General features: G+C 37.6%; 2 protein-coding genes and 2 long non-coding RNA genes across 4 annotated transcripts in view; 1 reads left to right on the plus strand and 3 right to left on the minus strand.

Moving 5' to 3' along the window:
• Positions 1 to 15,127, minus strand: part of edc4 (enhancer of mRNA decapping 4) — a 39,542-nt gene extending 24,415 nt beyond the window's left edge. The window contains exons 1-14 of the mRNA XM_032580365.1: positions 14,894 to 15,127; positions 7,462 to 7,606; positions 7,245 to 7,356; positions 6,978 to 7,077; positions 6,258 to 6,444; positions 3,677 to 3,824; positions 2,856 to 2,960; positions 2,591 to 2,703; positions 2,421 to 2,504; positions 2,240 to 2,335; positions 1,590 to 1,689; positions 1,092 to 1,272; positions 776 to 842; positions 362 to 453 (exon numbers count right to left, since the gene is read on the minus strand). Of these exons, the coding sequence (XP_032436256.1) occupies positions 362 to 453; positions 776 to 842; positions 1,092 to 1,272; positions 1,590 to 1,689; positions 2,240 to 2,335; positions 2,421 to 2,504; positions 2,591 to 2,703; positions 2,856 to 2,960; positions 3,677 to 3,824; positions 6,258 to 6,444; positions 6,978 to 7,077; positions 7,245 to 7,356; positions 7,462 to 7,606; positions 14,894 to 14,981 (1,618 nt within the window). The 5' untranslated portion in view covers positions 14,982 to 15,127. The remainder of the gene's footprint in view (positions 1 to 361; positions 454 to 775; positions 843 to 1,091; positions 1,273 to 1,589; positions 1,690 to 2,239; positions 2,336 to 2,420; positions 2,505 to 2,590; positions 2,704 to 2,855; positions 2,961 to 3,676; positions 3,825 to 6,257; positions 6,445 to 6,977; positions 7,078 to 7,244; positions 7,357 to 7,461; positions 7,607 to 14,893) is intronic.
• Positions 12,120 to 13,353, plus strand: LOC116730863 (uncharacterized). The gene is made up of 2 exons (XR_004341428.1): positions 12,120 to 12,274; positions 13,275 to 13,353. It is a non-coding gene; the product is annotated as an uncharacterized LOC116730863 (long non-coding RNA).
• Positions 15,128 to 17,038: 1,911 nt separating the features above from the next.
• On the minus strand, positions 17,039 to 23,818 carry nutf2 (nuclear transport factor 2). The gene is made up of 5 exons (XM_032580379.1): positions 23,687 to 23,818; positions 20,140 to 20,261; positions 19,256 to 19,327; positions 18,147 to 18,245; positions 17,039 to 17,775 (listed from the first exon to the last, which is right to left on the minus strand). Exons 2-5 carry the CDS (start codon positions 20,236 to 20,238, stop codon positions 17,662 to 17,664), a joined length of 384 nt encoding a protein of 127 aa, XP_032436270.1. The 5' UTR covers positions 20,239 to 20,261; positions 23,687 to 23,818; the 3' UTR covers positions 17,039 to 17,661.
• Positions 23,819 to 24,806: 988 nt separating this feature from the next.
• On the minus strand, positions 24,807 to 25,775 carry LOC116730255 (uncharacterized). The gene is made up of 2 exons (XR_004341287.1): positions 25,469 to 25,775; positions 24,807 to 25,132 (listed from the first exon to the last, which is right to left on the minus strand). It is a non-coding gene; the product is annotated as an uncharacterized LOC116730255 (long non-coding RNA).
• Positions 25,776 to 27,013: the final 1,238 nt, after the last annotated feature.

The raw sequence follows: 27,013 nt of genomic DNA on the forward strand, positions 1-27,013 counted from the left end.
TGTGCTATACAAATAAAATTTGATTGATTGCTATAGTTAACATATGGTTTCAGTTAACAGAAACATAATGATGTTAATGCTGATGTATCATGTATCTCTAACTAAAGCTGTGAAGCAATGCTGAACAGAAAGTGAAACAACCTTATATAAACATGAGGCTTTACTCTGTTTTTACTGGCAGGTTTCCAACAGTGAGAAGATTACTCAATTAAAGCTCAATCGACTGGAAATCAATCAATCAATCAATCCATCTAACTATCCATCCATCATGTCTTTCTGCTTCATATATTAACTAGTACTGACGGGTCCATCAATCAGCAAACTTAACCTAATTTAACTGCAGAGTTCAACATTCACTTACCAAAACCATCTTGGGAGTCAGAGTGGGGAAGAAAACCTGACGTATTGAACCCGGCGTTGGGCTGAAACCAGATCTGTACGTCCTGCAAACTCCTAAAACACAAACATGGAGACAAACACATTCAGGGAAACGTTGATTTAAACCTTTTTTACTGCAAAATCTACAAAGATTCATTTTTACAAACAAATAAACACTAAAATAACTGTTTCTGCAGTAACTTTGCTGATTGATTTTACATAAATAACTGTCACTAGTTACTGTTCTGAATTTAAAAAGTTAATAGTTTTCAAGCATTTTACTGTTTTTGGTAAATGAATAGTCACATTTACCAACTTTGATGTCATTTAAAAATTGTAGTTTATTCTTTTACCATCAGATTAGCCGCATCTTGACAAACAGTAGAAGAAAACTTACTTTGTGTGAACACAGTAGAGTTTAATTTGGATCCCAGATTTGGACTCTGCAGGTCCTTGAGTGCCCTCTAGCGGAGAAAGCAGGAAAAGCTGGTTAAATCAGGACCAATGAGGGTTTGTATTTAACATTTTATTCCACATTTTCTGGTCAAAACATTGACCATTAAGTGATGCTAATTCCCACCTGAAGGTCTCTGTTCTAAAAATCTGAATAATATAAAGGAGCCAATGTGTTTGTTTCTATTTCATCTGAAAATCTTTCCAACTCAGATTTACTGGAATGAATGCCTCCAGGTGTGGATGTGGAAAGTTCCCACCTGTCGACATGCTCTCGCTCTCCTCCTCCGCCGGCAGAACCTCGGTGTGCCTCAGGCGGCTGTGGGTCACGTCACGCACCCCGAAGCTGAGCACAGGGTGGGTGAGCAGGAACTCCGACACGGCCGTGAAGCTCGCTTTGCCCTTCTCCAGGTCCTGCCGCAGCTCCATCACATAGAGGACCTGAAGGAGGACGACATGGATTCACTATCAGGCGCCCATCACATCACATCTGCATAAGCCCCAATATGGTAAAAATCTCCAGATCAGGTAGTAACTAGCTACATTTACTCAGTTACATTTACTTGAAAAAAGATTTTTTGCAGTTTATGTTTCACCATGGTAGTCAATCTATTGTTTCAGTTTCTTTATTATTTATTTTACATTGGCTGTTTTACTCCTAGCTGCACTGAGGATTAATCAATTACTAAATTAGATTATTTCAATCGATTAATCATGATTAAAGGTTTCAGCCCTACTTTAAACACTACACCACTCACCTTTCTTTGCACATCAGTGAGGATCAAGTATTCAGCAGCAAGATCTAAACTGGCCTTGAGACTGGGAAGAACCGTAGAGTTGAATGGATCTGGAGAAAACCTAGAAGAAGAAGAAAAAGAATGGATAGAATCTGTACAATAGATAGAATAGAAGAAAAATTTAAGCTTTGCACGTTGTATTTTTTGCTTTTAGGAGCTGCACTTGGCCTGTCATGAAACAAATTTGGTGGATGATAAATGATTCCAGAAGTTGTTATAAATGATAATATTGTTTTGAGACCACTATAAAGTAATATAACTTTAAGAATGTGTTGAAGAGAACATTCTTAAAAATCAATAAACTTTAAAATTAAATGAACATTTAATGTAGAAACTGGATGACATTTTATAAATAAAATAAGAGAAACAACAAATAAAATTAATTATAAAGTCTCTGTAAACAAAACTGTCCTTCAAAAAAAGGAGCTAGTTGAGACAAAATCACCAGACTGAAGACTTTAATCATCCAGGTTTTTTGGTAGGAAGAGGAAAACGATAAATCAGGCAAATGGAAATTATGGAGCTCATTTTAATTTATCTTGCCATTAATTGATTTATTAATTATTGTGACAGGCGTAGCTGCAAGTAGGAAAAACGTCTGTTTAAGTTACCTGATGGTCTGCAAGCAGGTCCAGGAAACTGTACACCAAAGCTTCAACTCCTGGTTCTGGTCTGCTCCGGTTATCAGAAACCTCCAGAACGGAACCCTTCAACCAGATAAAAACAGGAAAAAAACATCAGTGAAACTCCAGACAGAAACTCAGAGGAGCAAAAACGTTTCAGTGAACTGACTCTGGATCCTGCCGTTTGTGATTGTCACAGAAGAGAAGACAGGAAAGCGGACGTCCTTCGTGAGGTCGGAGTTCATGGAGACATCTGGACAACAGAGTGGGAGCAGAAATGTAAACTGGATCAGCAGCAAAATGTTGCTGGTGATCAGTGGTTAACTCCCTCGCTCCTACCTGGGCTTATCTTGTCCTCCTTCTATGTAGATCTGCCAGAACTTGATGTAACCGTCGTGGCTCGCTGTGGCCAAAACGGTCCCATCAGGAGACAGAGCACCTTCACTAACTCTCTGCAGGAGCACACAGAAAACAAAAAGCAAAAAACAAAGTCTTTTGCCAAATAAAAATATCTCAAAAGGTGTATTTGTACTTGAAATATTTATCTTCTATAAATGCTCTGGTTTTGTGCCGTGACTTCCTGGGAAATATAAAATCCAGATACCTGTGTGTGTCCTTTGACTATAATGAGGCCATCTTTGATTTCTGAGACATCAACTGGCCAACTGCTGTTATTGGCTCTCAAAACTTCAAGGTCCCAAACCTCAGCCTGGAAAAGGGAAAGTTCACGTAAACAAAGGAAAATGGAGAAATCTGAAGCAAGTTGTTTATTTTCTACTAACGTCGATGCAAACCTACGGAAGTCCATTTCTGCCATGAAAGAAACAATAAAAGCACAACAGGAAGTCACAATTATGAATGTTAAAGTCATAATTTTTACTTTCAAACTCATAATTATGGGATAAAAAGTCACAATTATGAGATTCAAAGTTAAAATTATGAAATAAAAGAACGTAATTATGAGATTTAATGTCATAGTTTTGAGATACCCAGTCATAATTACAAAAATACAGTAAGTCATCATTTTGAATTTGAAAGTCAAAATTATGAATTTCATTCTTGTAATTATGACTTTGTATCTCAAAACTATGACTTAATATTTCATAATTTTGACTTTAGAGAGAACATCAAAATTTTTACTTTTAAAGTTGAAATTATAACTTTTATTCTTGTGATAACTTTAAAACTCGTAATTATAACTTCCTGTTGTGCTTTTATTTTATTTTTTCTGTCATGGCAGTAATGGACTTCCATACAAACTGCAAACCCTCAAGTTTGGCAGACTCTCTTTGTTAAGTTTTTAGAAATTTCATCCTGTTTTTAACAACTGTAATATTTCGATTAGAATCAACAGAATAGCTGCTGAAATGTCCTGGATATTTTCTGTGAGGTAAGATTTTCTGATTCGGGTTCAGAGCCGGTTACCCCGTCCTCATGCAGGAGAGCCAGTGTCTGGCTGGTGTCATCCTGGTTCTCCTCGCTGTCTTCCAGGATGTACGGGCACCAAATGAGGCGTCTGTGGGAGTTCAGTGGAGCGTCTTCTGGACGCTGAATGTGAACCACTATCTCATCCCTGTTTGGTCCAGGTTAAAGAAAACTCGAGGGAAGGAAAACATCCGTCTCTGCTGTCACATAGTGTAAGATTTAATCTTAAAGATTATTTAGTGTTATTGGGGCAACATTAAATAAAAGTAGATATCTGGCATTTGACACACAGAGGTAACGTAGTTTACTAAACAAAATAACAAAAACTGAAAATAAGAAAAAAAAAATTGTTAACTGAAATAAATAAAAACGTAAATTAATGGGGAAAAACTATAACAAACTGGAACTATTTTGTGAGTTTATAAAACTAACTGAAACATACTGAAATCAGTTATAATACCCTGTGTTTTTCTGTTTGTGAATTTATTAGCTTTTTGAACTGATATGAAATTAATTTTTTCCCCACACAAGCAGTTTAAATCATCTATTGCCAAATTACGGCATTCCTTAATAATCCTGGAGGCGATTTCGCTAGTCTGGGAAATGGCGAAACCTGTGATAAAATGCCAGAGTCAGTTGGTTGTTCAACAATAACTGAATAAATTTTTTTAAAATGGCATCTTCAAAAAATACACATTGCTAAAACAAAATCTTTCCAAGTACTTTTGGTCTAGTTTCTAGAGCAAATATACACTGCATGGCCAAAAAAAAGTCGCCACCAAAAAATGGTCACACTCTCTAATATTTTGTTGGACCGCCTTTAGCTTTGATTACAGCCCGCATTCGCTGTGGCATTGTTTCAATAAGCTTCTGCAGTGTCACAAGATTTATTTCCATCCAGTGTTGCATTAATTTTTCACCAAGATCTTGGATTGATGATGGGAGAGTCTGACCACTGCGCAAAGCCTTCTCCAGCACATCCCAAAGATTCTCAATGGGGTTAAGGTCTGGACTCTGTGGTGGCCAATCCATGTGTGAAAAAGATGTCTCATGCTCCCTGAACCGCTCTTTCACAATGTGAGCCCCTTGAATCCTGGCATTGTCATCTTGGAATATGCCCGTTCCATTTGGGAAGACAAAATCCATTGATGGAATAACCTGGTCATTCAGTATATTCAGGTAGTCAGCTGACCTCATTCTTTGGGCACACAATGTTGCTGAACCTAGACCTGACCAACTGCAGCAACCCCAGATCATAGCACTGCCCCCACAGGCTTGTACAGTAGGCACTAGGCATGATGGGTGCATCACTTCACCTGCCTCTCTTCTTACCCTGATGCGCCCATCACTCTGGAACAGGGTAAATCTGGACTCATCAGACCACATGACCCTCTTCCATTCCTCCAGAGTCCAATCTTTATGCTCCCTAGCAAACTGAAGCCTTTTTTTCTGGTTAGCCTTACTGATTAGAGGTTTTCTTACGGCTACACAGCTGTTCAATCCCAACCCCTTGAGTTCCCTTCGCATTGTGTGTGTGGAAATGCTTTTGCGTTCACAATTAAACATACTCCTGAGTTCTGCTGTTGTTTTTCTTCAATTTGATTTGACCAAACGTTTAAGAAATCGCCGATCACGATCATTCAGGATTTTTTTCCGACCACATTTCTTCCTGGAAGACGATGGTTCCCCACCATCCTTCCAGTTTTTAATGATGCGTTGAACAGTTCTTAACCCAATTCTAGTAGTTTCTGCAATCTCCTTAGATGTTTTCTCTGCTTGATGCATGCCAATGATTTGACCCTTCTTAAACAGACTAACGTCTTTTCCACGACCACAGGATGTGTCTTTTGCCATGGTTGTTTAAGAAATGAGGAGTTACTCATTGCATCAGCTGAGGTTAAATAACTTGTTGCCAGCTGAAAGATAATCGCCTATGCAGTACTTATCCAATAGGAGGCTTGTACCTATTTGCTTAGTTAAATCCAGGTGGCGACTTTTTTTTTGGCAGTGTATTAGTACACCTGAAATAAGATAAAACTAAATTACAAATAACTTTTCAGCGAAATATAGCAGCTTGTTTTAAGTCAGCAATTTCTTAAAATTGTAGAAAAGGTATTTGTTTCATTGGCAGTTAATTTCACTTATAGCAAGACATTTTTCCAAAGTTATAAGTGAAATACCTGCCAGTTAAAATAGTAATTTTTCAACAATATTAAGGAAATATTTACTTAAAACAAGCTGCTATATTTTGATGAAAAGTAACCAATAAATTTGTTTTGTCTTATTTTAAGTGTAGTAATATATTTGCACTAGAAGCTAGACCAAAGCTACTCTGTAAGATTTTGTGCTTTTGCAGTGTAGCAGTTTGACCTTTTCGAATTCTGCACCTAAAAATTAACCAAAGTATGAAAAAACTAAAATTACAACCATAACTAATAAAGACTGAACTAAAACTAAACAATATTTACCTAATATAAACTACCCAGCTGAATTAGACAGACAAAAAGTCACAACAAAATAAAACTAAACTATAATGAAAACCCCAAAACGTAGCGTTTTTCGCTGCTTCCTGTCAGGATACAGTATTTTGCTTCTCGTGAGCGTGAGATGCCAGACCATCAGGTTTCCCGCCTCATCCACGCAGCCCAACAGAGAGGAGTCGAGGTGGGCGAAAGCAAGATCAGTGACGGCGCCGGTGAAGCCCTTCAGCAAGGAGCGCTCGCTGAAGTCCAAACTCAGCACGCGAATCATAGCATGGTTGTTGGCTCCTGAACAAAAACAGGCAAAAATTAACCAAAGAATCTGAATCCATGGAGGAAAAATAGCTGCTCAACTCTTCATATGAAGTTGGGACGTTGTGAAAAACATAAATGAAAACAGAATATGATGATTTGCAAATCCTTTTCCAGCTAGATTAAATTGAATTCACTACAATTATGGTGTTGAAACGGATATTGCAAATATTGACTCACGTGCTTCTAGTTGAAATTGTCAAATGCTCCAAACAAATTTGTTTTTGGAACGTTTTATGAGCGTATATTTGCAAAAAAAGAAAAAAGAAAAAGTTTTTCCATTTGAACATTACATATATCGTCTTTGTAGTGAATTTAATTGAATATAGGTTGAAAAGGATTTGCAGATTATCTTATTCAGATTTTATTTATGCTTTACACAAATGTCCAAAGGAGAATCTGCCAACAACACTCATCTGTTGTTTCTGCTTCCAGTGGTAAATAAAATGTGCCTGACATTTTATCTTTTTATTAATCAAAGCAAATTAGTCAAATATTTCTTCTCTCACCTCTGATGGCGTAGGCGACGAAGGAGTTGGACACGGCTATCAGTCGGCCATAATAATACTTATGCTCCCAGTCATACTTGGCGACTGGTTGAATTTTAACCTGAATGAAGAGTTTAAATCAGATAAAAATACAAGAAAATAGGAATAAATAATCATAACTCCAAAATACTCTTAGGTTTTAATGAGGACAAAACAAGAGTGATCTTTCCTCAATGAAAAAGACTCATGAGAGCAGCAGGATTTAATGCGGTTCTGATACAAACTCACCTTGTTGCTGCCCCGCGCCTTGCTGTTGATACCTGAGTCCTGGCTCGCCTCTATCTCCACATTGTTTAAGACGATGGGGATGCAGGTGCTCCCATCATCACCAGTCAGGCAGCTAGAAAACAACAGAGAATATCAATTTAATTTGACAGGCAGCTTCCATATCTTTACAAAAACAAAGACAAAATGGTTGCCATAGAGATGAAGAGGAGCCACTCACATCCTCTGGCTCTCCTGGACGCTGACGTCCGTGGAAATGGGTCTGGTGGATTCAGATAGGCTGCTCCCCAGTAGTCCTGCTCCCAGTAAACCATTCAGCTCTCCGTTGAAGGACAGTTTTCTCTGATCTTCACTTGGTTGCATATCTGAGAAATACGATTAAAAGCTATGTTTACTTCAGGAGGAGAAAGGAAAGCAGCAAAAGCGACCTTTTTCTAGAAGTTCTGATCCGACCCAATTGGAGAACCCGTTGGCAGGTAACTACTCTAAACACTCGATTCCAGCATTAGTTTCTAGCTGGGGAAACTCCTTTGGTACAGAAGAAACATCAACTTTTCAAATATTTCTCCTCACTTTCATTCACTATTCAATAATTATTACATTCATTTAGCATAAATGGTGCCTCAGACTTAGGCCTGCTGCAATAAACAATAAATCAATGAATCACATGATCAATTAAAATTAGCCCAATAATTTCCATTTGCATGATTTATTGTTTTCTCTTTACAAAATCTGGACTTCAGTCTGGTGCTTTGGTCTCAACTAGCCCTTATTTAAAGAACAATTTTATTTACATGGACTTCATAATCTATTTTATTTGTGGTTTTTGTTGTTTTATTTATTTTAAATATTTAAAATGTCTTCCAGTTCCAGTGTTAAATGTTTGATCAAATATTATTCAATATTATGGCATTATCAATATATTACTTGAAAATGCAAGAATTCAGGGTGTGCCATGGTGGCGGAGGGGTTAGCGTGACCCACATTCAGAGGCAACGTGGCCTCAACGCGGCTGTTGCGGGTTCGACTCCCGGACCCGACGACGTTTACCGCATGTCTTCCCCCCTTTCCTGTCAGCCTACTTTGAAAAAAGGACAGTTGAGCCCACAAAAAGACCTCTTGTGGGGTGATAAAATAGAAAATGCAAGGATCCAAGTATTTTTTTATTGTCATACCACCTTGCTTCTCTGTGTACAAAATTCAGACTCAGGTCCCAGATTAAGAAATTTACTACACAAGAATACATAAATAAATAACTAGAAAATTTCGGAAGAAATTTAGCCGGGGCCTGCCAAGGCGCGCCCGTCGGGCTCGGGCCCGGCGTCGTCGCGCCACAAATCGGCGTCGACGCTAAAGAACGCCGCGACGTAATCAGTGGCACGCGGAGAACCGCAAGAACGTTAAGCGAGGCGGACGTGCACAATTCGGTACGATTTAAAATGTTGTCAAGGCTTTTATTTTGGAAGTTTTGTTAAACTTCATTTCAAAGGGCCAAACTAATCCCATGCGTAATAGTCCTTGGGTTAAAATAGTTATATAATGCTCAAAACACAAGTAGCTGATGTAAAAATATTCAAGGCTTTTATTTTGAAATTTTCAGTATGCTTCATTTTAAAGTTCTGAACTAATACCACGTGTAAGAGTGCTTTGGATGAAAAAGTCAAATAAAGGCAAAACAGAGCAATTACGTCATGTAAAAATATTCAAGGCTTTTATTTTGAAATTATTATTATGCTCCATTTTAAAGTTCCGAAGTAATCCCATGTGTAACAGTGCTTTGGATGAAAAAGTCATATACGGCCAAAAAGAGCAATTACATGATGTAAAAATATTCAAGGCTTTTATTTTGAAATTTTCAGTATGATTCATTTCAGAGGGCCAAACTATTCCATTGTGTAACAGTGCTTTGGATAAAAAAGTCACATAAAGCCAAAAAGCGCAATTACCTGATGTAAAAATATTCAAGGCTTTTATTTTGAAATTATTATTATGCTCCATTTGAAAGTTCCGAAGTAATCCCATGTGTAACAGTGCTTTGGATGAAAAAGTCATATAAAGCCAAAAAGAGCAATTACGTCATGTAAAAATATTCAAGGCTTTTATTTTGAAATTTTCACTATGCTTCATTTCAAAGGGCCAAACTAATACCATGTGTAACAGTGCTTTGGATGAAAAAGTCAAATAAAGCCAAAAAGAGCAATTACATGATGTAAAAATATTCAAGGCTTTTATTTTGAAATTTTTGTTAAGCTTCATTTCAAAGGGCCAAACTAATCCCATGTGTAACAGTTACTGAGTTAAATCAGTTATATACAGCCCATAGCAGCAAGTAGTTCTAAAGGCCAGTTCTCAGTCCTGATCTGTTTCAACTGAGGATAGATAGAACTACAATGATGCGTATTTGTAGTCCAAACCAGCAGCCAATAGCCTCTTGAGTTCCGTTGCTATGTTAAATAAGTTTCTCACCAAGGTGTGAACTGTTAGTGAAAGAGCCTGAGAGCCTCAGAAAATCCTGTCGCATCACTTTGCTCTGAAGCACCGTGACAGAAAACCGTACGGTCTAGATAAATTTCGAAAACATTTTACCGGAGCAGACAGGCGTATCAATGTGAGGACCGATTTTGATACTAATCGTGCGATATTTGTGGGCGTGATGGCGATTTCAAAAATGATTTGGGCTGAAAAAGTTGTCTTGATCTCCCACTCTAATCAGCGAGAGAAGCACTCTAACTTTAGGAAAAATGAGAAAGTTTGGGTCGCTTAGAGACAAATTGTGGACAAACCGTAACTGGTATCGACGAGCCGTCTTCACTTTCGAAGAGATCACAGACGTATCTACAAAATGAAATTTGAATGGCATTTCTAGGTGAATTTGTGACGACACAGAAAATCCTCAAAAATAGGGTATTTCTAGGATTTTTCCCATTGACTTATAATGGGGTTTTTTTTGTAGTTTTTTGCGAATTATGTCGCCACGTTAACCCCAAATCCCACCACAAGTAATAGCTCCAATGGCGTGAATTTTCTGCACGTTTTGATACCTCATTTGTAGGTGTGCACCCAGCGGTATGAGCCGCATTAACGGTGACGGAAGAAAAATAAAGAAGAAGAATATTAAAGAGACGCTTCTCTCCGACAATAGTAATAGGTTCCTGCCATTGCTTTGCATGGCAGGCCCCAATAAAGTAATTTATGTGATGTACAGATGTGTGTATGTCTGGGTGAAGCTGAATTATGTCCAGCTTGAGTTCAGGAGTCTGACAGCTGAAGGGAAGAAAGTGTTCCTCAGCCTGGTGGTCTTGCTCTGGATCCTCCTCAGCCTCCTGCCTGAGGGGAGCGGCTGGAACAGTCTGTGTGGAGTCCTTCATGATGAGCAGCACCCATCATACTGTGGAGGAAAGGCTGCTCCCAACAGTCCTCTGTGTAGCCTTAACCAGCCTCACCAGCAGAGCAGCTGCTGTGCCACATGGTGATGACGGTGCAGAGAACGCTCTCCACCACACAGCGATAAAAGCTCCTCAGGACTGAGTTCCGGAGTCCAACTCTCCGCAGCTTTCTGAGGAAGTAGAGTGTGCTTGTGTGTTTATGTCTTATAAAAGCGCAGTTGCAAAAAGTGAATAAAGTGAGACAACGTCGCTGAAACACGTCGTTTGGGCTTTCACGGTGTCCGTAGTTGTCTCAATAAGGGCGCTGAACAAGCACGCGCGTATTTTGCGGTGCGGAGCGGCGAGGAGACGCTGGGGGAACCGGATCTGACGGGGAAACGCGAATCGACGTAACATGTTGGCCATGTTTTCGTTAGGCAAAGAACGCCATAGTTCTTCATCTCTTCAGAAATACTCAGCCTCAGATGTAACAAATCCACTTTGTTATCCAGTGAGCGGACATCGGTCAGAAAGACAGCTGGGTCAGCGCGCCCGCCCGCTTCCCCCTCCTCTCTTTTTCGGGCACGTTTCCGTTTGACCGTTGGTGATGTTTATGTCATAATAACTGCTAAAAAAAAATCACCACAATCCTCTATTTTGATTTTAAAAAATATGTAATATCTATCGAGTCAAATTTTATTTAATGTCCACAGTTCTTATGAGATTTTTGAAGCAGTGTCGTCCACGGCGGGCCTTTTTCTCGTTCAGTCATTTCTTGCTAGTTACGCTAGCTTGAGGAGCAAAGCGACTTCATAAATTTGACTGGCAGCCAATCATAAACGAGAGCATGGCGAATAACATTTTATGTAGCAACCAGTTCATTTTGAGAAGGTCAAAACTGATTGTTAAATGATGATTTCATCTACAAATGTAAAAGCTAGATAAGAAATAAATAAATAAATTATAACTGTTTCCACCATCTGTTGTTATGCATGTCTTATTAAATTATTACAACCATTAACACAGAAATACCGGACTTTCCTATAAACATTTCAAACTCAAATATTCTTCAATCGGTGTTACTAACCTTGTTCCTTTATCGAGTGAAGTTAAAACTGAGTTGCTTTTTTATCCTTTCTTTTGTTTATTGCGGTTAGCCTGTTCAAGTGGAACTGCTTCCGTTACCATAGCTGCCTTAACAAGGAAGTTGCCAAAATAAAAGCATATAACCTTAATGGAACTTGGCCTTTACTTTTTAATCAATTATTGTAACTTATATTTTTAAAATAATGTTTGAAAAAAAAGATTAGATTTTTTTTTGTTTGTTTATGCATTAACCCCCCCCACACACACACAGCTGTAATATTCAAATACATCTAATAAATTTAGAATACAACGAAAAGTTAAATATTGGAAACTCATGGCGTCACACCTTAATCAGCTAATTAACTCCAAACACCTGCAGAGGTTTTCTGAACCTCTACGGCTATGTTCACACTGCATATGTAAGTGTAACATAGTTAATGTTGTATAGAATTCCACTTGTCATTACTTCCAAGTTTGGGTTCATGTGTAATGGGTGAAACAGCACCCCCTCCTGGTGGTTGGCAGTGTTAAATATACTGAACACAGATATCTCGTTGCCAGTTCATGAGAGATGAGCGCGAGGTAGGTTCACTGAGTTAACGCTCTGGTAAAATGTTATGTTAGCTTGATGCTAACATGAAATGCTATTCCTCTAGTGATGGGATTTTCGGCTCCTTTTCGAGATGCGGCTCTAATGGCTCTTCTTACTGTGGAGAGCCGGCTCTTTCGGCTCCCCATATATATTTTTGACATTATTAATTAATTAATAGCTTAAACCTAATTTTATAATATTTTGTTTCATTATTGACATTGTTAAGCACTTATGATGAGTAAAAATGCCGCATAACAATGCTATAGCAATACCGATGCGTGTGATGTCCGCATGTGGCTGTGCAGGTTGTTTGTCCAGCCTGCACGATAGGAAATGCTGACTTTGCACAGTCTGCACTCTGCCCTGGAGCTTGATGTAGCATTAAAATGAGTCCAAATCTTGCTCCGTTTTCTGTCACTCATTTATTTTCACCTATTCAGTTCTCACACTGACTCCCCTTCTTTCTGTGCTTCTTGACCGCTGAGTGAGTGTCTGTACATAAACACCTGCCGACGAACGCTATACAGCTTGGCCAATTGCCTGCCGTTTCCACAAAAAAAGTGGAGATAAACTTTTTTTTCAGTATTTTCCCGCCACATTATTAACTGAAACTATGTGTGATTGGTCAGATGTGTGGAGCACACGCTTGACATGAGGGCAGTGGACCGATCGAGGGAAAAAAAACTCTCTGCTCTAGCACTGGCAGAAGAGCAAAACGCGAAGGAGAGGGAGAACGGGGGAGAGACAGCGAGGCACCGCAGGACAAAAAAAAACGATGTGGGGAAAAACTATCGGCTCTGGCACTTGCAGAGCACAAGCACAACGACAGGGAGGCGGAGAGACAGCGATATACTGTAGAAAAAACCCCGGCTCCCAAATAGGATCCTAAAACGGCTCCCATTGTGGAGCCGGTTCCAATCGTTCACTTCAAAGAGCCGGCTCTTAGAGCCGGATCGTTCGCGACCGACACATCACTATATTCCTCGTAAGGTGCTGTACCCGCTGTGATGAACCTGATTCCTGATCAGTCGTTATTCTGTTCCATACAGATAAAAATCATTTCATCTCATCCTGTCTCCTGGCCCCTATTCACACAACGCAGAATTGAGTTGAACTGAGCTAGAACCCGATCACGATTATCGAGGTTACATAAGCTCAACTCAGATAATTTCCCAGATAGATTTAGAGGTGAAAAATGTGAATTTTAAACTACTTTTATTACTGCAATAAAAGTAGCTAGCAATATATATATATATATATATATATATATATATATATATATATATATATATATATATATATATATATATATATAGTTTTAAGTCAAAATAGACAGCAAAAGCAGGGACTGTATAATCTTTTACACTCAAAGAACCATAAGAAAATGTGTGTTCTTGTATTTCTGCATTATATTAATATAGCACATTTCAACAAAGGATCAACTAGTTTTAAAAAAGTGCTGAACAGTACTAAAATGGATCCGACTGAGATAAGAAATAATAGCAAAACAGAATGAAAAACAAAAACAAAAGTCAAATAAAACAGAAGCAACAACAAACCAAGTCACACTGAGACAAGAGAAACTGAAAGGTCTACACAGGGCAGTAGGTAGGTAGACTCCCTTTATACTTTTATTTTTTCTCATATTGTGTTTGTAGTTGTCTAATATCTAGATTATCGTTGCAAAGTGTTGACTTTAGCAAATGGCAGATCCTGTTAAATCTGTGTTTTTAGTACATTTGATTTTAACATTTGAATTTCAACTAAGATATGAGCAACTCGCACCGAAAGTGAATTTATTTAATGTATTCTGTCCATTTTTGAATTAAGATAGAGGATATCTCAGAAGCTGCACTAAAATATGGTCAAATTTCTTTGGTTGAAGCAACTTTGTTGTGACAATTACTTTACTCATAACACATCTATATTGGTCTGATGAATAAAAATGTGCCTAAATTCATAACCAATAAGTATTTTAATCTTGTGTGTTTTTTATGTGCATTTCTATTTGTTCATTTATCGGCCATAATTCCAATATTATCGGCTATTAATATTGGTCCAAATTTTCACACTGGTGCATTTCTATTAATCTCCATGCATTCATTTTTTACATAATTGAGAAACTCTAAAAATGAGTGGACAGGTGTTGAGAATTTCCATTATTATACACTTTTATTTACTGTACTTTTCCAGCCAATCAAGAAACTCTGTGAATGACGCCAATTATCCAAGAATTCGAGTTTACCACAAATACGTTTCAACATATTTCAAATGGGTTTAAATGAGTCTAAACAAAAAATAGCTCGAACAAAATAATAATAATGGGGGGAAAACTCGAGTATTTAAATGTTTTGGCAGCAGGGACACATTTCTACCAGAAAACAGACTGAGACACAAGCTAGCTGCTAACAGGCCGAAGAAGAAACGATTCTCAGCAGACTTAAAATGTACAAAATAATATATTCACTGCTATTAAAAACATTCCCTCCACTGAGGTATTATGTCAGCAGCTAAAGAAATGCCCGCTGGGTAAGCTGTGTTGCGGTAAAGAGTGAGGTCTAACCCCGGGTTAGCCTGTGCGGCCTAGCCGTGCAGCGTCCCCCACTTACCGGCGCTGCTCCCCGGACGGTCGAGCTTCAGGATGTCCCGGAGGTGCTGGGTCGCTCCCTCGATGTCTATGTTAGAATTAGACGCCATGGGTGAGGGGAACTGGGGGGGAATTGGGAAAACACTGAGGGAAAAATATTGTTTTAATTCGATGCGATGCTGTCACAGTTCACCCAGAGCAACCGTCCAAACTTCCGTTCTGTCCGTACCTTCCGTTCCGACTGCTCACACACTCTCTGCTCATTGGTTCCTACCTGAAAGTCGTCTGAGGCCAACTTACTAGGAGGATAGCGCCATCTACTGTACAGTCATGTTTAAAAACACCTTGTCATTATTTTAGCAGAGTTGTAATATTACTAAAAACAAATTCTGACATTTTAAGAGAATTGGTCAGCATTCTGGTGATTCTATTTACATATTTAAACAGATGATGCTTTCTTTTAGCAAGGCAAAGTTAAAATTACGTTACTTTCCTTTACTTTAGAAGAACAAGTATTTGTGGTCTACTTCAGAAAACTAAGTGTTTAGATCTAGACGGTAGAATAATTAGAAATGAAAACCTGTAACCTCTCATATTTTAATGTTTTTTGCACAACAGCTAGAATCAGCTACAGATGAAGAACCTAACAATTTTACTTATTTCTATTTTCGTAGAGGAAAAAAAACATGCAATTTCTTACAGAATCAGGTTTTCAAGGGATGTTCTGGTAAACAATTTATATTTCATTTGTGACTTCAGTTTCAAGACTATTTACGTACATTTGCATTCCCCTTATGAATGATTTGTGTTATTTTAACAGAAAAGAACTTGGTGCCAAAAGTTGTAAAGTTAATCTGCTACATGCTCTGGGTTTGAGTTGTGCAGAAGTTTTGCTTCCTATAGACTCTGTAGTTCCCCTGATGACATAAAGCATTAAATTAAATTTCTTTTCCAGCAGTTATGCAGTAACTTTTGTCCTTAGTGCTCCTCCAAAGGTTACCTCATATTTTGAGGTAATAATCGGACCTTTAGTCTCTTTCCTCATTCCTACAATTTAGGGCTTAAAGTTAAAAAGAAAAAGTCATTACAGCTTTTCATCTGGTATAGAACATAAAATAATTAAATGTTGCCCCTCCCCCACTTACTGAAAAAAATAAAGACTTCTGCACTTTTTTGTTTAGATTTCAAAACTACTTTATTCAGTTCCTAAAGAGGAAATGAATATTTAATGAGGTTTAGTTGTTTTAAATTTCTATACAAGTGTCAATGTCTGGTTTTAACAATTTTAACAGATTTTTAATATAATCTTATGGTGATTTAATGGGCCAGACTTTAAAAGTTATTAAAAGGGCAAATTTTGTGGAATCTTTAAACTTTTTTTTTAATGCCTGTATTGCTTTTTGTATTGTACATTTTCCCCTTTTCGGGAAAATTGGGATTAATATTTTGGGATTTTAATTTATGTAAGCAACACTAAAATACTTTAAAATTAATAAGTTATAGTACTTAAATCCAAGTACTATAAGTTATAGTACTTGGATAGCAGTAGCTCCAGGTTACTGGACATATTTAACCCAACATGCAATAATTCATACCTGCTTAAGAATAACACAACTTTTTAATATACTTCAATTTGCCTTAGTAGAATCTTTCTGTAATAGAAAAGGCACCAAAACTGACTCTGGGTCTTACATACTTGTAAACCCGCCCCTGGTTTTTAAATATAAAGTTTGTTTTCCTACCAGGATCAGTAAGTAAATCTTTATTTGGTCATTAACCTCTTTAAAGTTCATTAAAATGGTGTAAATTTCTCTTAGCTTAGCTTGACCGTTCAAAGCTAATCAGGTGATTTATTGGTGCATTTTACTAATAACTATGTAAATAAAAGTAATTTTTTAATTCATATGCTATGAAGCGTTCTGTTTTTATATTTTTTACTTCAACTAATCATAATCATGTAACATTTCAGTGACCTCACAGCTATAACAGCTGAAGCAAAACCTCTGGAGATTGGAAGTCTTTATTGGCCACATCTGGGCCAAAGAAAGTGCCTGAAGCCAAACAAATAAACAAGCAAAAAAAAAAAAAAACTTCAGTACATCGGCTCTTCAAGTAATTTCTCTGGTGAGGAAACCTGTTCAGAAAATGACATGGAGAGACCACACAGTTAAGAAAAAATGTCCAGGTTTTATTGTGTATCGTGGCTGTAGTCCTTGTCGACTGCCAGATGTTGAGTGAAAGAGAAGAAGAAGAAAGAAAGAAAACAAGATGAACGCTCGTCCTCCAACATCCTTTGGTCTGCAACAGCTAAACCTGGCAGCATGAATCACGCTTAGAGGAGCAGAAACTAAACTCGACTCACTAAGAAGAGCTAAGGTGAACACATGAATGGGGCGTCTCAAATCAAACCTGAACACGGATCTACAGAACCGAGTCAACAGCAGAGCAGAACGAGTTAGAATCAAAGCAGAGCATGAGTTAATGGCATCGATCGGATGTTTGTCCTTCTGGTGGCTTGAGTGTAGATACTGAAGATCTCCCAGCGTCATGCAGATCGGCGGAGCGGCAGACAGGGGCGTCTGATTGGTCGGCCGGCTTTCAGCGAAGAGGCGTGTCGCGGTTCTGCTGGGCTGGAGGAGAGGAAACCCACCTGGACGCGGGTCGGTGATTGACATCTAGGGTCCGGCGTTTTTGCTCGTTTGTCAAGCGGGCCTGAATGAGACGGAGGTAGGGAGGAGCACTTCCTCTGTCTCAGGCGGCCGCCCCTGCCCGCCGGCGCGGAGAGGCGGCCTAGCCAAAGTTGTGGATGGCCAGCCTGAACATGTCATTGGTGCACACCCAAGCATCATTAATGTTCTTCAGGATGAAACTCTGATGGAAACCCATGATGGGGTCCTCATCCGCCTGCAGAGAGAAATCAATACTGAGTCACGTCAACGACAAACAACAACGCTAAGCCTGTCGCAATAAATCGATTACATTAAAACAAGCTCACTAAGGCAACCTGACGTGACCCAGATCAGATTTTTTTGCCTTGATGTGACCTGTACCTGATCTTTTCAAACATGACCCGATTCTGTATGGCCAGGTCGCTTCCATCTGACCTGAACGTCTCTATTCTGCGTTCTGACACGCAAAAGAAGGAAAAACAACCATGGCGGACTATAATGAGGATTAAGTTGTTAATGTGCCGGTGTGAGCTTGCAAACACTGAGCACTTCTTTTTCATGGCAGTTGGCAAAACAATGAGAAATACAGACGACAGGTACAGTTACCTTTAGCTGTCCTACGACCATACTCAAGATGCAGTTGTCTGGAGTTGGCTGGTGGTCCTGCGCTGTTATACTATGCGCTATTTTTGTGAAGGGGAGACTCTGGGAAACACAACAAAACAGAAATATAAACAGCTGGGTTAAATTCAAGCATGAAAACAACAATAACCTGCAATAAAATGACACAAGGAGTGGAGAATTCCTCAAATAATCAGTGAAAATAGAAGATTAACACACCAATTAGTGAATTAGTTTTTGCCCAAATATTGCAGAATTACACAAACTTACATGAAAATGTCAAAATTTGCACAGAAATATAAAGAATAGCACCGTTTAAGAGTGATTGTTTTAAAAAAAAAGAAAAAAAAAAGGTAATTTTCAGTTAGTTATAAGCTGCAGTATGTAACTTTTCTAAAAAGAATATTTAGGGGTTTTTTTTACATGTTGAGTTTAATATGAGACAGAAAAAATGTGAAAAGATCGATCTCCTCCCCATTGCTACTATTGCCATCTGAAGAAATGGAGGAAAGGCTTAGCGCTGTCAAGTAGCCTCGTGTAATTGCTGCCAAATGTACAGTTTTTCTGTAACTTAATGTTACAGAAAAACTGTTTAACCATCATACGTGGCTATGCTAACTAGCTTTAGCATCCATGGCAGCCTCCAAATGAGCGGAGCGTACACAAGCATGATTGACAGCGCTCCTGGCTCTGATTGGTTGTATCTAGTTAGCACTGGAAGAAGGGAGAGGAGCTTTATTTTTTTTTCACAGATTATCTGGTTCATACCGTACTGTCATGACATAGTGACTGTTTCAACAAATACGTAAAAAAATATTTTAAGAAAAATAACAAACTGCAGCTCCGTTTCACCTGCATAGAGCTTGACTGTATTTTGTCCAGTCAGAGCAAAATCCTACACAATTAACTCAAGGCTTGCCCACATGAAATATTCTGACTCATTGAGGCCCTAAAATGAAATGTTTTTTTTTCAAAAATGCTTTGATCCTTTAATGTTATGAAAAAGGAGGCTTTTCTTATTGACCTGCAGCATAAAATAAAAGAGTCAAAGTTTTTCTCCATTTCTTTAACCACAAGTTACCATGAAAACTCACAGTGAGCTTCTCAACAATTGCTATTTTTCCCTGGTAGGGCTGTCCTTCCCATGTAAGGCATGACGTATCGATCTGAGAGCAGAGAGGAGACGAATGTTAGCTGGAAAAATCATCCGTCTTCATGAAAAACAGTCAATCCACACGCAGAACCAGTCTGAGATAAATCAAATACAAAAAGGTTACAGCTCTATTGAAAGTGTTTTTACAGAACCTAAAGGTTAACCTCGCTGCAGCTGAAATTAAATATTGTTTTGGTTTTTATTCATATTATTATTTGGTATTTTCTGCCAATATTGCAATTTTCTTACTATTTCTACCAAACTTAATTTTATTTTCTATTTCTCTACCTGTGATGTTGTGATTTTTGTGAAACACTTTGGTCAGCTGAGGTTGTTGTAAATCTTCTACATACAGTATATAAATATTTGCATGACTTTGACTTGAAAAGAAACCTCAGTAAATCCAAAATGTACTTTTCAAATGATTAAGACAAAAAAAAGGCTTCCAAACCAATAACTGGCTGGATGCTAACTGGTTTACATCAGTAGCTGCATTTTGTTTGACCACATAATTGTGCAATTTGACATTTCAAAAAGAACTTTGCTCAATGGAAACGTGTAAAATTTGAGAAAAATTCACATTTTTTGATAAAACGTTTTTGTGATGTTTTGATAAGGTGGTATTTTTGGCAGTAGACCCCTGGGCTAGGGAAACAAATCCCAGCCGATCAAACAAATGAGTCCAGCTACATTTTCCTATAGAGTCAGGTTGGTCAGCTGCTTCACATTAATCATGGTGAATAAACTACATTTAAACAATGTAAGTTCAATATTAAAGAGAATCTGAAAATGATGGATGACAAGCAGAACCCAAGTTTGACTCACATATATTGATCCGAGCTGCGATCTGTCCGAGTCAAACATCTGGTAGTAGTGCTGCACAAAGCTGGAGCCTATCTGCTCCCACAGAGGCTGCTCCGCCATCTTGAATCACCCTGCAACACACACTGGGCAGGGGGGGTCACACACACACTGGTCAACCCGGATAAAAGCAACAAACATCTGAACATCTCAGTGAGCCACAAGCCAGCAGCTGTTTCTGTGAAGAACGCCGCCAGCTATTAGGAAATAATCACAACGTACAGTATGTGTATAGGTGAGCGGATACACTGAACACCGAGGGCTGCTGTGTTCAGCTTTAGGTGCATAGCTTTACGGATGAACCGTAAAATTTATTTTATATCATCCTGGTCTAAACAAATGGGTGGCGAAGCGCATCGTGACGTTACATGGCTGGTAGATGTGATTCTGTGTGTGACGAACGAAGGTGTCAAATCCCATCGCTAACATGGAGACAAAGCTATAAATGGCTGGGAAAGGTGAGAGTTAATCTATTAAATTTAAATTGCCTAAAAGCTGGAGTATAAACATTTTTTATAAGTGTATTTGTGAGTCTTTCTCTTTATTATTACATTTAATATAAGTTGAGGTTTCTGTATAACTTTTCTTCAGGTTAACTTAGCTCTGTTAGCTCTGATTTCTTCTTTTTCTCAACTTTTGTTCTTATTAGACAATTATTCCCTCTGGTTTTGGAATTTAACTTACTCTTTTTTGTTAAACTTTCAGACAGTTATGATGCGCAACCATGGCTACAAGCTATTGTTTTTACAACTGGGAGCAGCCAATTAGCATATCAAAAGCTCAAATAATAGCCTGAACTCTGAACCCAAAACCCAAAGGAGGAAATGAGAAATAAACTATCAAAGAATGCTCAAATCAGGGCTGGTAAAATGAATGCAACAAAATATCAGAAAATCCCAGAGGGAAATTTTCTTCCATCTGCAGGAGAGCTACGGCTTCAGAAAACATTTATCATCCAGCAGGACGACGAGCCGAAGCATCCAGCTAAAACATCGCAGAGAGAGTTTGAAGACAACGAGATGGAAGTTCTGGAGTGGCCTAGTCAAAGCCCAGATTTGTTCACAGCTCTGGGCTGCAGTGTCCAGATGTGCAGCCTGACTGAGGATATTTTTGAAATAACTTATTTTATGTTACAGATTTGAATTTAATCATCATTATTTTGTAAAAATCAGTTTCATTGACAATAATGAAACTGATTTTCAGTTTCATTAATTGAAACTGAAAATGTTTTCAGTTTCATTAATGATGTTGGACAAAAACAAAATTTTATTAATAATGATCGATTTATTTATCGATTATCGATTTAAAGGGTAAAACATCAAGGCGGTGAATACTTTTTATGTGCATTGTGTTATTTATTCGAAATGCTTAGAAACGGTAATAAGACACTGAAATAGTTCTGCTGACTTCCGGGTTCCTGAAGGTCGCAAAAACATGACATGAATTTATCACAATTTTTAGAAATACTTTCATCACCATTTTATTCAGCACAACAATAAAGGATGCTAAAATTGTTAATGTTGTTCTAAAAATGAAATATTGCAAATAATATTTGGATTACTGTGATAAACAAGATAATTTAATTCTAAAAAATACAATTAACTCAGACTGAGCTTAAGGAAGTTTATTGTTGAATAGAAATTCCTCATTATGATGATAAGTTGTAATTTTTGTTTCTTTCATTACAGGAGATAAGATGATCCTTTCAAACATTGCTCATTTAAAAAAAGCAGTACCCTAACAGAATGTCCAGTTTCACCAAAACAGAGACCTTGATGTTTAGAAATATAGATAAACTTTATATTCTCACTCTACATCTGTCACATTTTAGCTGAGTAAGCCGTTTTCCATTAGCAGGTTTGCAAGCATTCCTGCAGCTTGGAGGAAATGACCAGATAATCTGATCAGGAAGTCCAGCTCTGACCTGGGATGAACCCATCAGCCCAGTGCAGGTGAGGGAACAGCAGAGAATAAATTCAATAAATCAGGATAAAATTACAACTTTTAAATTAAAATCTAATCACTGAAATGTTGGATGGAACATTTTAGATGCTTTTTTTATTGTCATGGTAACTACGACCACATCCACTCATTGACTTAAGACTCTAGACTTGGTGCACACAATTCTACTTTTAACTGCTGTATTAAAACTTGTGTGTTTTCAAATGAAGACTGACCTAAATTCTGTTTTTGTTGCCGAGAACAAACTAAATATTTTTTCAGTTTTCTTCAATCGAGCCCAGAATAATAACACAACTGGATACATTTTATTTAACAATCTAAAAACAATTTGAAGTTTTGGATCTATGATTCTGCTCCTACAAAAAAATTGATTTGTATAAAATGTGTCATGCTTAGTTTATTGATGAGAAGGTAAAAAAAAACAACATTTTTGTGATTTTAGTTTTTTAAAAATTAGATTTTTTGATGCCAGAACTTTTGAACTGACAATTTTGGCCCACGAGACAAAAAGTTTGGACACCCCTAATCGTGACGTCTTGGTTTTCCAATGTGAAAGGGTGAGTTGATCAGATAAAGATAAACCACCAAAACACCAGCAGAGACATGAAATGGTTGATTACTGTTGTGCTACAAACAATTTGTCAATAATTTAGCACATATAATGAAATGTACATAAAAAACTGATCTTTCTTCCCAATAGATAGTCAATTTACAGTTTGGAAACATATTGAAAGATGTCCGTTTCATTTCTATTTTTTTCTCAATAGCACTTTGATCAACTGTGGTTATTCTAACGTTCTTTATAAATAAAGGTAAGATTGGAAAATGACTTTTTTGTTTTCTTTTTACAGAGAACAGAGACACATACCGCAATATTGCATGCAAAACCGGAACACATGGCTTTAATGAGTAATTCTCAAAAATGAAAATACACATTTGTAAAAACCAAAGCCGTAAACTGACAGCACAGGTCACGTGTTCTCAGGGTTGTTGCTGGAACAATCTAAGCGCGCTAAAACATTAGGACAGGACCCGCCAGGACCCGCACACAGAGGGACAGAAACGCAACAAACCCACACAGTTTGCGGTATAAAAAAGCAGAAGGTGAAACAATGCAGCGGTACCGATCAGTGGTAAAAGCTCCTCTTGTTTAGTCAGTTGACGTTAGCCAAGTAGCCGCTGCTAGCTTGTGAGGAAACTTGTCTGTTGAACCAGACTTTCCCACCCACCAGCTCATATTAGCCGCCCGGGAAATAGTTTTTCCAAGGCGTTGGCTGACAGACTTATTGGGGTTGGTCTTCTCACTGCATGCTAAAAATACCCAGACCCTTCTAAAGTGCGGATACCTCCTGTGGGCCCGCGTTTATAGCCCCCCAGACCAGCTACCCGACATAGGCGTGCCCGACGTTAGCCCCTTAAAACCAGAGGTTATTAGCCGGTTTGACTGTTCGTAGTATCCTTAATTAATTCAAACGCCTGAATAAACTCATGTGTCTTTGTTTTAACGTAGGTTTATGTCCAGTGCATAAAACAAATGACATAAACTTACCTCACTGTAACGCCGAGGCCGGCTGCACGATGGCACAGTGCAATGTCTCCTACGCTGCGAAGCCACGCAACCGAGGACGCAGCCGCCGCGGTGCAATGTGGTCGTTGTAGTCTGTCTTCTTCGCAACTTTTGGCGCTCCTATGGCAGCTGACACTCAATTTGTTGTATTACCGCCATCTACTGGACCAAACGTTTATCACAGATCTATGACAGGTTTCCCTTCTTTTTGTTCTTCTGCTACTTGTGATTTGACCTTTTATTTGACTTGCATCCAAAAATATTTGCTGTTGTAAATTTGATACCGAAATTTACTCACTGCTTCCTTAAACTCTCCTTTGTGATTTATCAGTAATAGATTCAATAAATATATGCTGTGCCATTTCAAAATTGCAATAAACACAAAGTCCTGTTCCGTGTTAAGCAGCTACTTTAAGTGATTTATTAAGACGTGTATGAGCTATTCTGATATGTGTACTATTGATTCTAGTTTCTATGACAGATTTCTAATGATCTCATCTTTTTTTAAAAAAAGGGAATATATTTTCTCTACATTTAACTATGGTTGACTGTAATCCTCTTTTCATTTTTATATTTCCTTCATATTATAACCATATTTTCAACTTCTTCAAAACTTAAATGATTAAAGTCACCACTAAGATGCTTCCAAAAGATAAACCCCACTCAAAACCATCTATGTATTTTATTCATTCATTTTGAATAGTTTTATCATTAAATCAACATGTTCTTTGGATAATCTAAAGTAACATCATATTAACATCAAATGATGGAAAAACAAGTGGTGCATTAGTTGCTTCTGTTTAATCTGTAAAGTGCTGAAAATAATCACTGTTGTTATTAATATGATTATAAAGTTCTTGGTAAAGCTGATGAAAACTATTAATTATACCTGCAGAGTGGAGTATAACTGAAACAATTAAGTACAAATTCATTCATGAGCAAAAAGCAATGGAGTTTATTATAACATGTCAAGCAGAGAAAATATGTTAACTTAATAGCTTGGAGAATCTTTTTCATCTCTGCAGAAAAGGTCTACAAATATTTAGCTAATCCTGCATATGTAGAGCTATAAAAAAGTAGCTTAGAGATTTCATCTGTTTTCGACATTTTGTCACACTTTAATATTCCAAATCCTTGCATTATAATATCAAAGACATCCTGAATAAATACAAATGAGGAAAAGTAAAACAAACAACAACACTGACATCTATCAGTCTGGAATGGCTGACAAATTTATATTTCTAAAGCTTTAAGACTCCAGAGAACTACAGTAAGGACCATTAAACCTCAGTTAGAGGAAAAAGACACCCCTGCTTTAGATTATAAAAACTAAGATTATCTGAATCTTCTGGAGTCATCACTGCTGTTGTCAGCTTGGATCTGACCGATGGTCACATGTTCATCTGGTTCTTCATGTGACTCTGCTGTCTAAACACACAGCCATGATAATTAGTCACAGATTCAGACACAAAGAGCTTCTTACACCCCTCCCTGTTCAAACCAGCGGTGGACATTTGGTTGAATCATCAAAACAGTTTGGAGGAACAGAAATAGATTCATTTTGATAAAACATCATCAAAATGAATCAGTTCTTCTTTGTGGTCTGACTGCACACACTGCCCTATGTCCATAAAAAAGAAAACTGCTTTTGAAACAGGTAATTCATCAGTTTATGGACAAATGTTGGGATGAACTACTATTACTGCCACAGGACAGTAAATAACACCAGTGTTGAAAATCCAAGCAGAAAGGGTAAAAATGTACCTGAAAAGCAGCTGAAAAATGACTTGGTTTGCTTCTTTTGTGGAGCGCCAGCTCAGTACTCAGTCCTGAAGAGTCTTTATATTAAAAAATAAAACAAAAAAAGCATTAATGTTATTGTCAAGATTTGGAGAAATTGGTTGTTTCCATCTGTATTTGTTTGTCTCTATGACAAAGAAATATAACTATATTTACCACTATACAAACATATTCTGTTTTTGCTTTTTTCACAGTTAAATGTTTCAAATTTCAAGTTATGTATCAGACAAAAATAATCTGAGTGAATAAAAAAAATCTGTTTTGAAATAATTTACTTTATTCAAAGATATCCAAACCAGTCAGGCTCTATGCATCTACTAGTTTTCTGGCCGACCACCGATCTTTAAACAGCCTGATTTGCCGGATCCGATTTTGTCCATCACCAATTGTTTTTGTTTGAAAAGTCACTAAACTCTCAACAAAATTGCTAAATTGGCAACAGACTGATTTTCAGTCTTCATCAGTAAATAAGATCATTCTGTCATTTCAGTATTGCTCAAACACCAATCTCCCAAAATTAAGGAAGTCAAGGACAATTTTTTTTGGTGACACCTTAAAAAATACAATTGCTCCCCTTGTAATTTTCCTTAATCAACCTTTTGAGCTTCAGTTTCATCAGCAACAGACCGGCTTGATTACTGCTGGACCAGTCAAATTACTTCTAGTTTTGAATAAAGATGTTTAATTACAAACTTTTCTACATACATATATATCTCTTTTGTAATAAGAAACACCATCAAAATACAATCTGACTCAATGTGTTTTAACATTTTTAAAACAAGCACAATAATGTATTTTAATCTTGAGGAACGAACAAGATGAAGACATGAAATTAACGATGTTACTGGCCCAAAATGTTTTCATATCCCTTTTGTGACAACAGGAAGAAAAGGTACATTCTGAAAGCACTGACTACCCAACTGAAGATGTTGCGGTAAACCTGCAACCAGAGCACAAAAAGACGTGAGAGTTCAAGACAAAGAGTGTAAGACATTTCCTCTGGTATTTTTATTGTGAACTGAAACTCCTCACCTCTGGTTTCAGTTCCTGAATGTGTAAGCTCATTAACAACCAACTTCTTTTCTTTATCTTTCTTCTTAAGGAAAAATCTGTTCCAATCTCCTGGACAGAGCCTTTTTGTAAAGTATGGTTTTGTGTTGGTAAAATTAAATGAATGAAAAGAAGGAAACAACAGGTTGTTGTTTCGGAATAAGCAAATCACTTTTGTTTTTACGACTTTGGTAAAAGAGGAAGATTAACATTCTTACAATTTAAGTGCATTATACATATTTTAAAAAGTTTCCTAGCTTTATATGTTGTGTTTTTGCTCTGTTCAGCAGGTTGTGCCCAAAGACTGAACATTGTAGAACGGTTTCCATGGTGACGATAAAAGACCCCCCCCCCACATAGCTGTCCGTGCGATGCCTGACCACTTTGTTTATTTAAATTGCGCAGTAAAAACGTATTGTTTCCTACCCTATAAAATTCTCAGCAAAATAATCTGAATAT

Source organism: Xiphophorus hellerii, chromosome 2, assembly GCF_003331165.1.
Source record: "Xiphophorus hellerii strain 12219 chromosome 2, Xiphophorus_hellerii-4.1, whole genome shotgun sequence".
Classification (NCBI taxonomy): Eukaryota; Metazoa; Chordata; class Actinopteri; order Cyprinodontiformes; family Poeciliidae; genus Xiphophorus; species Xiphophorus hellerii.

What these genes read in the sequence shown, in the direction of transcription:
- nutf2 (XM_032580379.1), bottom strand. Translation starts at nt 20,238, where the DNA reads ATGGCGGAGCAGCCTCTGTGGGAGCAGATAGGCTCCAGCTTTGTGCAG. An exon ending in CGCAGCTCGGATCAATATAT is followed by an intron (nt 19,328 to 20,139) that starts GTGAGTCAAACT and finishes CTCTGCTCTCAG; the next exon opens with ATCGATACGTCATGCCTTAC. An exon ending in TGGTCGTAGGACAGCTAAAG is followed by an intron (nt 17,776 to 18,146) that starts GTAACTGTACCT and finishes TTCTCTCTGCAG; the next exon opens with GCGGATGAGGACCCCATCAT.